Here is a 10,419-nt window from a genome sequence, read left to right on the forward strand (position 1 = left end):
TAGTTCCTCAGTAATAAACAGGGTTTTTACCCTTTCTCCAGAAGTCTTTATCTGGAAGATTCAGAATCAACAGGTAAGTGACACCTGGAGTGCTGGACTTGGAGTCAGCAAGACCTAAGTTCAGATCCAGTCTCAGACACCTGTATGACCCTGGGCAAGTCATTTAAATCTTGCTTAGCCTCAGTTTCCTCATCTGTAAAATGGGGAAAATAATAGTGTCTACCTCCCGGGGTGTTGCTAAGATACAGTGAAATAACATTTATAAAATGGTTTGCAAACCTTAAAGCTAGCTATATACATACTAGTTATTATATAACAAAAATATTGATAATAACATCAATAATAATGCATTTTCAGAAGAAAACTATGAGACGGATGGATTTCTTTGGGATTTGTGACACATCACGTCATTCATTTCCCATTCAGTACAGGGGCCCCTGGGTGCCAATTTCTATACAAGAAATCTATTCACTTTTTTGGTTAAGTGAAAGAATTGCTGTTCACACTTGTTTATCCCAAATACTGTGGTGGGAGAGGGCTGGAGGGAGAAAAGGCTTCGTGGGGGCGTAGACACGGTCCCCGGGTCGGGAGGAATGTCGGGGGAGGGTGGAGGGGGCTGCGGAGATGGGGAGAGCCGGGAAAGCGGCGGGGGCGGGGGCGGGAGCGCCGAGGGAGGGGGAGGGGCTCTCGGCCTTTCCAACAGAAGAAGGAACGGCTAAGCAACTTCCTTTAGGAAGTCAGGAATTAGGGAAGTGAAACCAGATTTGCCCCCGCAGGCCGCGCTGGCCCCCGAGGCTCCGCCCTGCGCTCCAGCAGCCCCGCCCGACCCCCCGCCACCGGAAGTGCAGCTGTAGGGCGAGTCTAGACGCCTCCCGCCCCTCCTCCTCCTCTCCTCCGCCTCCCCTGCTGCTGCCTCCGCCGCCGCCGCCCGTTCTCGGCCTGGTCCTATTGTGCCCGCGGAGCGCCCGGGGTCATGTGGAGTCACCGCAGCGGCCGCCTCCGGGCCCATGGCTACAACCTGCAGGAGCAGCGGGATCGCTGGCGGGAGCGGGAGGCAGGTGCGGCCAGCGCCGGAGTGGCCCGGGGGCTCCGGGGCTGCATCCTCCCTCCGGCCTCTATGGCCCCCGGCCCAGAGCCTCCGGGCCCTCTGAGCCGCCCCCCACAGCCCCGCGATCCCCCCATATCTCCTGACCCCTGTGATTCGCCCCCCCCTTCCCAGCCCCTGGCCCCCTGGATCCCCACCCTCCGCCCCCGACTTCTCTGATCCCCCAGCCCAGAGCCCCTGGCAGCTCTGATCCCACTTCCCCGCTTTTCCGCCCCCCCCAGCCCCTGGCCCCTCTGATCTTCCCACCTTGAGCCCCTGGTCCCTGTGACACCCCTTTCTCCCTTCCCAGCCCTGGCCCCTCTGATAACGCTCCTCCACTTTCCCCCCACACACACTCCCACCCAGCCCTTGGTCCCTCTTACCCTTTCCCTTCCCTCCTTCCCTCTTTGTCCCTAGCCCCTGTGGTTACTCAGAGCCCCTGAACCCTGTGTGTTCCGCTCCTCCCCGCCCCCCCATGCTCTGGACCCTTTGACACCCCTCTCCCAGCCCCTGCACCTCTGACTCCCAACCTCTGGCTCGTGTGACCCCCCAGTTTTGAGCCTCTGGCCCTTTTGATTCCCCTAGCCCTGAGCCCCTGGTCCTTACTCCCCCCGCCCAATCCGTGGCTTTGAGCCTCTGGCCCTTGAATCCCTGCCCCCTCCCCCCCCTTCCCCATCCCTGGCTTGACCTGAGGCTCCGGGTTCTGTGCTAGTCCAGAGCCTCTAGCCCCTGTGACCCCCAGCCTCTGGCCTCTGGCATTTCTGTCCCACAGCTTTGGCCTGAAAGGTCTGGCCATGGCCTCCCAGTTTTGGCCTGATCCTTTGGTCTGTGTGTCCTCCAGCCCTAATCCGACCCCCCCCATTTCCCCCAGTTTGGGCTTGAGCTCCTGGCCTCTCTGTTCCCCAGCTTTACGGAAGGCCAGGCGGGAACAGCACCTGGTCAGCAAGAGATTGCTGAGGGACAGTGACCTAGAAGAAGCCAGAGATGAGTTCCAGAACAAGCCCCTGGAAGAGCTAGAGGTGAGATATCTGGGATAGTGGTGGTGGCTCTTTTCAGGGTTGATAAAAGGCTCTTGTCTGGCTGTGTTGTACTTTGAAACATTATCCAAATGAATACAAAGCACTTCTTTGCTATTGGTGCTTAATAGCTGTGTAAGGTATGGTAAAGAGAGCCCTGGGGTTGTTAAATGTTTACACACTTTGAATATTACAGTACCTGACACTGTCACTATCTCCACATTGTTTTACATTTCTCACTCTGTGCTTGGATCCCTCAGGTGCTACACTTACTGAGGATGTCTCAGCGGGGAACTGAGAAGGAAAAAGAGAAGGCATTAATCAGCCTCCGGCATAGCCTACAGCATCCTGAGACACAGCAAACTTTTATCCGGTCAGTACCGATATCCCCGTGGCCTAAGGACCTGGTGTGTGGAGGCCTCAGGAAGCAAATGATTCTTGGGGAAGAAAGGCTATCTAGGAAAACAGATTTCATAGGATTAATCCAACTCCTTTTTTTGGAGATGGCAAAGTCATAGATACTTGAAGTGACTTGCCTAAGGTCTCAGAGCTAATTAAGTAGAGCTGAGATTTGAATCCTGCTCTGAGTAGGTTTGAGGATGGGAAGGGGAGAGATTCAATGCAGGGGTTGAGACAAATTCTAATATTTGGTGTTTCAGGCTAGAAGGCAGTATTCGGACACTCATTGGACTCCTGACTAGCAGCTGGGCTTCACTCCAGATGGAGGCAGCTCGATGTCTGCATGAGCTCTCCCATGCCGACCAGCCGAATGTGGCAGAAGCCTGTCTGCCTTCCACATCCTACCTCCTCACGTACCTCTCCGGGCACAGTGCTGATTTCATAGTAAGCTCACCCTGTTCCCTTTAACCCTTCTCTCTGTGTGTGAGAGCCAAAGGAGACTCATTAGAAATCATCAGTCTAATGGCCTCATTTTACAGATGATGGAACTGAGGGCCAGAGATGTTAGGTGTCTAGCCAAGGGTCACACATGTAGTAGGTAGTAGATTAAGATTCCTGGGTCCTAAATTCCAAATCTGGTGTTCTTTCTGCTATGTACTCTTGTCTTCATTTATCCTTTTTTCATTTTGGAGCTCATATGTAGCTCCCATTAACTTTAACTCCCATGACTTTAAATAGCTGATCTTTTGGGGGATATATTAAATTAAATTTTGTTTTGTTAAAAGTTCAACATTGAACCTCAATAAACCATTAAACTTACTTAGTATGTATTACATTTAAATACATTTCAGTGCATAAAACATCATATAAGAGAGGCTGAATGGTGTAGACAGGGAAGTGACCTTGGAGTCAAGAAGACCTGGGTTCAAGTCTTGCCTCTGGCATACATTGTCTGACCCTGGTCAGGTTGCTCAACCTTTCAGTGTCCAGGCAAATCTATAAGACTAAATTGCAGGACAGTTTTTGATCAGAGTTGGCAGAGGGAGTTTACTTGTCTGGAGGAGTTCCTCACATCAAGGAAATTAGTCTGGTTTTTAAAAAAAGCATCATACACATTTTTGTCTTCCGTTTACATCAGATCTTCTTAGCCTGAAGTCTATGACCTTTTTTAAAAATTATACTTTATTAACATTAACAATCATTTACAAATTTTTTGATTTCCTAATTGTCTCCCTCCAGCCCCTCCCCCACCCATTGAGAAAGCAAACAGTATGGTATCAATTATACATGTGAAGTCATGCAAAACATTTCCATATTAGCCATGTTGCCACATACAAAAAAGCAAGAAAAATAAAGTGGAAAAAGCATGCTTCAATCTGTACCTAGAGTTCATCAGTTCTCTCTCTGGGGGATGAACTTTTAAAATAATTTTTTGACAACTATTTTAATATAATATTTCATTTACAATCCTAAATGTTTTATCTTATACAGTTAAAAGCATTATTCTGAGAAGGGGTCCATAGGCTTCACTAGACTGCCAAAGGGATCTGTGACATAAAAAAGATTAAGTACTCCTGCATAAGTCTTCATCAGGATTCTTTGTCCATTTCTTCTCATTCATTCCCTCCCCCCATATATAGTATTAATGTGTATTCCATTCTTATGGTTCTGCTTTTTTCAGTTTACATTTTTTCGTAAAGGTTCCACAGATTGAAAGCTAGAAAAGGAACTCAGAGGTCATTTAGTCACAATTCTTCATTTTACAGATGAGGAAACTGAGGCCAGAGAGGTTAAATGACTTACTCAAGGTCTCACAGGTAACTGAACTGGGACCTAGGTCCTTTGACCCCCAATCCAGTACTCTTTTCCACTGTAGCATGCTGGGCATACCAGATTTTTTTGCATACTTTATACTTGTTTATTTTAATTGTATTATTATATCCTGTTACATTTATATAGAATAATTCATATAACAATTTCCCTATTGAATATTTAAGTTGTTTCTGTTTTTGAAAATTACATATACTGCTTATGATAACCTTTGCACAGTGTTTTAAAATTTTGGTAAGATTTTTAGAGTAAATTCCTGACAAAGGAAATATTGGGTCATGAGGTATTATGGGGAATATATTCTCTTGCCACTTGGGGCCTTTACCTTTGCCAGTAGGTACATGAATCAGATGTATACTATCCTTAAGAATGACTTAATTTGTTTTCTCTTTGTGTTCCTCTTGGTCTTTTTGAGGTCAGACACCTAGTGATGGAATTTGGATCCCAGGGCCTGGTTCCAGACTCATGTCTGTCAATCCACTGCTCAGATGCCTGAAACCCTGTCTCCCACTGCCATCCCACTGCAGGACCTAGTATCAGAATCAGTGACTCTTGGACCCACATTATATCACATGTCATTTGAAAGTCATATTATTAGTATTAACTAAAGTGGTGGTATAAGGCACGAGTAGGTACTGATCCCCAGCTTCTGATTAGTGGTGCACTGGGATGAACAGCTCTGCTCATGTGTCCAGTCTGATATCGATTCCTCAGGGGCAGGGGCAGGACCCTGGGGGTGGCCAGTGTTCACTTGTTGAAATGTAGAATTCCTGGGCTCAGATTTGTTGATAAAAATGTTTCAAGGATTCCCCTCTTCGTAGTCTGGGGAAGGGAAAAACCTCAAAACTCTTTCTTGTTCCCTTGTGTTCTCAGGAGCTGTGTCTCTACACACTAGGCAACCTGGCTGTGGAGAGTGAGGCTGTGAGGAGGCAGCTTCTGCCACAGGGCATTATTCCAGCTCTTGCTTTATGCATCCAGGTGAGGGATTGAGTGTTCTTCCTTCCTCTTACCCCTTCATGCCCTCACTGCTTGGAGAGGATGGCTCTAGCCACTGCTTTCTGTTCCTTCATTAAGATCTACATTCTTATTCCAGTCACCTCATGCAGCTGTTCTGGAAGCTCTTGGCTACACCTTGTCACAACTTTTGCAGGCCAATGAAGCTCCGAAAGAAATCATTCCGTAAGTAAATCCTCTGTCCTTTGGGACAACATCATGGGAAGAGGGAGACTGATGGCCAAAGGTGAGCCCAGGCTACTGCCAGGGATACTGTTTCGTCCTGGGTTTACTTAGCTCATTTCCCACACTACTGAGAAGGGCCTCAGGTTTTTGTCATTTTCATTCACACTGAGGTCCTGATGGGAACCTTGCACTTTCACTCATTGTGCCTCTTTGACCTGCAGCTCCGTCTTGGACTCTGCCATCCTCCCGAACATGCTTCGACTTCTACACCCTACCCCAGAGCTGGGGGCTAGTGTTGCTGTGGAGTTTGCCTGGTGCCTTCACTACATTATCTGCAGGTACCATGGGCCCAAACCAGGAATGCCACCCATAACTTTCCTTAGGAATCCCTGCGTACCCTTGGATATATGGGGTATTGAGTCAAAGCCACAGCACAGCATTTCCTAGTGTTGCAGGGAAGTGGGCTGTGACTGCTTGATTCTTACCTTATTCTTTAGGCTTGGAACACAATTTAAGTCCTGTCTCTCTCCTTCAGTTCTCCAGATGTTGTAGGTCCCAGGGGTCATACTGACTTTGGCTGCCTCCTAAGCTGTAACAGAATTCTTCCTGGCTTTGTGACTTAGATCAAGCTAGGACTTAGGGACCCAGGATGTGGGGACATGACTGTTTTCTTTTCTACTCCAGCCAGGTGAATAATCCACTGCTCATTTCTCGAGGAGCTTTGTCCACTCTGGGGCTATTGCTGATGGACTTGGCTAGGGCTGCGTCAGGATCTGTGGATACAGGACTGGATCTGGTAGGTAAAGGGAGGTCAATGAGGAATTTCTCACCACCTGGGAGAACCAGGTGTGTCTTCAGCCCTGCTTGGGTGACATGTTCTGTCTGTGATATCCTTGGTGCCTTCCCTTACCGTCTGTATTAAACCTTCCCTCGGGCTTCAGTTCCCAGCCAGTCCCTTTGGCCTCCTGGCCACCCATCTTGCCTTTGCAGTTGGCCTGTCCAGTACTTCGGTGCTTTGGTAACTTGCTGGCAGAGGAAGGAGCGGCAGATGCAGGGGTGCGAGCAGATTTTGGAGATGAGCGAATTATAGTGGCCATGTTTATTCTCATGGAGTTCTTCATCCAGCATCAACCTAGCCTGGTTCCTGAGTGCCTTTGGGTCCTCAACAACCTAACTGGTATGTGATGGGGCTCTGAGTCAGTTCACTGCAATGTCTTTTCTCCCTGTTTAAGTAACAGTGGCTTCTCCAACCATCTGGGGACCTCTCAGCTTAAACTCAGATTGGGACAGATTAGAGACAAAGGTGTTTTATTACCTTATAACACATGGCTAACCAGCTGTGCTGTAACTACAACTCACTTCCTGTGACTTGAATTCTGTGAATAACCTGGTCATGGTGCCTCCTCTCTAGTTAAAGATCCTGGCCTCTGCACTGCATTGCTCTCCCTGGATCTGGTCGCTCCCCTCTTGCAACTCTTACCCATTTCACGGGTAGTGCGTATATTGGTAAGTAACAGTTGGGGTTTCTGTTTCTTTGGAGGTTAGGAACAGAAGAGTTTGTGTTGTCCTTTCAAATATTTAGTAGTTTGGTATAGCAGGAAACGAATAGGAGTTGGGAGTTGGGTGCTTTCCTCTGACCCTTACTAGCTATGACTATAGATGTTGTACAGCTATTTGAAGTCTTAGCTTCCTCATCTATAAAACAGATATAACGTTTGCTAACTATAGTACTGGAGAAAGCTCTTTACAAGTTCTAAAGTGCTATACAAATGTTAAATGTTATTATTGTATTTGTAGGTGCTCACAATCCTGTGCAACATTGCAGAGAAAGGCCCTTTCTACTGCCAGAGGCTCTGGCCTGGTCCACTACTCCCCCACTTGCTAGATATCTTGACCCTTTCTGACTCAGAGGTGGTAGGCCAGAGCTTGGAGCTATTGCAACTGCTGTTTGTACACCAGCCTGAGGTGGGTTTTGATTCAGGTTCATGCTACACTCTTTTAAACCTTGTAGTTTTATAGGCTCAAGATAGAGCGAAGCCCTACTGCATCCTAACCAGCACTCATATTCCATATAGGCTGATATCCCTCCCTGCCCTACCTCCCCCAGCAGAAAGTCTTCCCCCTGCAGTATCATTCAGTGCAGAGAATATGATACATCCAGGGGCTCAGCTACTCTTTCCCCTTATTTGTGACACTTTCCTTGAGGGAAGAGATGGGAAAAACTAATTTTATGCCCCACCATAAAACCTTTCTTGCTTCCTAAACAGGCAGCTCAGGACTTCTTGCAGCATTCTGGCCTACAGGCCTTGGAGAAACACAAAGAAGAGATCGACCTCCAGGAACGCATACAGGCTCTTCAGGAGGTGGCACTGGGAGGAAGTTCACTTGTACCGAATGCATTGGCACTGCCATAGCATCTCTCTTGCCTGCTTTCTTCTAGGAGCTAGTCCTGTCATTCTGTGGTTCAGAAGTTATTGTCTATGTTCCAGTTATATTTCCCTTCAGGGATGACTAAATGGGCACCAGGTCGAGGCTGCTCAGTCTTGTCCCCTTTCCTGTTCCCCATCCCCCATCCCCCACCCCCATAACCCTCCCTTCTTCCTTTTCCCTCTTTCATAAATCACAGCTTCTCTTAGAACTGAAAAGTTGTATTACATTAAATGTCTTCAGTCACAATATTGGTGGTAAAATGCATATGTTTGGGGGTGGGGAGTAGAGGGAACATTCAGAAAAACTATAGTTCAATACAAGGTTTACATGGAAAGATCATTTTAAAACATGTGGATATTTCATTCTCAGTCCAATAGAGCCCAAGCTCTGAGGCAGCTCTTAAATGTTTTCTTGAGTCTTCAGGCTTTGCTATTCATCACATTCACTAAAGCTGTGGCCACTTGCTCGCTATTGAGGTTGTTCAATGAGACGTTCTTCTCCTGGCCGAAAGCTGAGGACAAAATAGTTAGTGAACTTCTACTATGTGTGTATCACTGCTTAAGAAGGTGGCCTGTATTAAGTACTAAACATGTGCTATAGACTGTTACTGACATTCAGAAAAAGGATAAACCAAGATGGGCTGGAATGATTACAGGGTTCTGGAGTAAAGGGTCTTTAACTGGCCTAGTGGCTTTCTTATTTTTAACTGACAATGGTAGAAGTTAAAAATTCTAGCTAGCTTTGTGATAAACTACCACCTTCAGATTATATGTGAGTGGAATAAAGCTACAAGGTAAGGCAAAGGGCCAGGCCTGTCTTTGCTTCCATCTCCCCTACTGTCCCAAGTTCAGGCAGTGTGATCTAGCTTTTCCCCTGGGATTCCTTCCCTACCTTTTAGGCTCTTCCTTATTACACCTACAATTCTCCCCTATTAGAAAAACCCTTTACAGCTACAATAAAGCATCTTGGGGCAGAAGTCTGCTAAACCATGGGCTATGATGGGGTACAGGCCCAAGTTAAGACCTTTGCCACTTATCCCAAAAAGAATTTGGGTCTCATTTGTCTATGGGGCCTAGGAAACCCCACTTTGGACTCTCCTTGAACTTGATCAAGTAAGTCCCTAGCATTTGCCTAAGGCTATGATCCTATCAACTGGCCTTTCATGGGGGCTACCCCCAATCTCCCAAATCTGTTACCTAGCCCAGCCCTCCATTGTCTGTTACCTCCATGATCGCTATTTCCCATCCATGATCCTATCTAGACCCCATTCTGGACCTCCCAGTCACTCCCCACTGAGATCCTCTCTAGACCCCTTCTCCCAGACCCCCCCCTCCAGTCACCTCAAACTACCTGGCCATTCCTAGATTCCTCCCACAGTCTTTATATAAAAGGTCTATCTGGCCTTCATTAAGGCGCGCAGACTTTTTTTTCTTTTTGGTTAGGCAATTCGGGTCACACTGCTAGTAAATGTTACATGTCTGAGGCCACATTTGAACTCAGGTCCTCCATGAATCCAGGGCTGGTGCTCTATCCACTGCGCCACCTAGGTGCCCCAGACTTAAAATGTAGCCAACAGCTTACAAATGTTCAGATTCTTTAAGGGTCTGGCCAATATGGCAGATCTTTAAAAAAGCTTGTCTTTGGCTGAAAGAAGGCTTGGGTCGAATTCACTGGGGCAGGACATGCCTGTCGCAATTTCAGGGTCCCAGAACCCCTAAACCTCCACGTGGTTCCCTGAACCTTAACAGGCTGGGGTGCTCCCCTCCACCCCATGGCATCCCAAGCCCCGGCTCACCATAGCGGACCCATAGCTTGGGCTGCACCTGCGAGCACTCGCGGATCAGGATAGGGAAGTCGGGGTTCGCCTTCTTCAGCTCCACGTAGTGTTTCTCAATGAAGTCCCTGCAGGACAGAGTGAAAGGAAGAAGTAGTTCGCCTTTCCGCAGATCTGGGGTTAGGGGAGCATCATTACTTACGTAACTGATGTTTGGTGCTGACATCATCCCGGATTTACAGGTGAGAACACAGGGTCAGAGAAGGAGGAGCCCTCCGACCCTTCCCCTTTCCCTTCCCCGCCTCCCGGGGCTTCCCCGAAGCCACTCCTGGGGGAAGATACGGGATGACCCCGGGAGGTCGTGACCTTTCGACCTCCGCCCAGCCTGTCCCGCCCATCCAACCAGCGTCGTCCAACCGCACCTCACTCCTTGGCTGCCGGGCGAGCTTTGGCATAAGTGGATGCGGATCTCTCTCAGGTTCTTGCCCACCTTGATCCCGACCGCACGGGCCGTAGCTGCCGCCATCTTTTCCAGAGACTGCAGAACACCTCTACGTCCTCAGCCTTAGGAATGAGAGTGCCCGTATAGCCAATCAGGGAGAGGCATCATCCACCTCACCAATTCGCTTCGTGCTGCTTTGGTCTCTTCGGCGAATTGTGTCTGTTCTTCCCTACGATTGGCCAGATGTGGGGAAAGGGGCGGGGAG

General features: G+C 48.2%; 2 protein-coding genes across 2 annotated transcripts; one reads left to right on the top strand and one right to left on the bottom strand.

The window, feature by feature from the left end:
* The first annotated feature begins 845 nt into the window (after positions 1-845).
* On the top strand, positions 846-8,184 carry TMCO6 (transmembrane and coiled-coil domains 6). The gene is made up of 12 exons (XM_021005242.2): positions 846-1,058; positions 1,991-2,103; positions 2,361-2,473; positions 2,760-2,943; positions 5,203-5,307; positions 5,423-5,508; positions 5,730-5,846; positions 6,193-6,304; positions 6,499-6,685; positions 6,920-7,014; positions 7,306-7,473; positions 7,776-8,184. The coding sequence occupies exons 1-12, from the start codon at positions 974-976 to the stop codon at positions 7,920-7,922; spliced, it is 1,512 nt and encodes a 503-aa protein (XP_020860901.1). The 5' UTR covers positions 846-973; the 3' UTR covers positions 7,923-8,184.
* NDUFA2 (NADH:ubiquinone oxidoreductase subunit A2) lies at positions 8,136-10,298 on the bottom strand. Its single transcript, XM_021005244.2, has 3 exons — positions 10,135-10,298; positions 9,734-9,840; positions 8,136-8,449 (listed from the first exon to the last, which is right to left on the bottom strand). The coding sequence occupies exons 1-3, from the start codon at positions 10,236-10,238 to the stop codon at positions 8,358-8,360; spliced, it is 303 nt and encodes a 100-aa protein (XP_020860903.1). The 5' UTR covers positions 10,239-10,298; the 3' UTR covers positions 8,136-8,357.
* Positions 10,299-10,419: the final 121 nt, after the last annotated feature.

The sequence above is a fragment of the Phascolarctos cinereus genome, unplaced genomic scaffold, assembly GCF_003287225.1.
Source record: "Phascolarctos cinereus isolate Bilbo 61053 unplaced genomic scaffold, phaCin_HiC Scaffold_2;HRSCAF=192, whole genome shotgun sequence".
Classification (NCBI taxonomy): Eukaryota; Metazoa; Chordata; class Mammalia; order Diprotodontia; family Phascolarctidae; genus Phascolarctos; species Phascolarctos cinereus.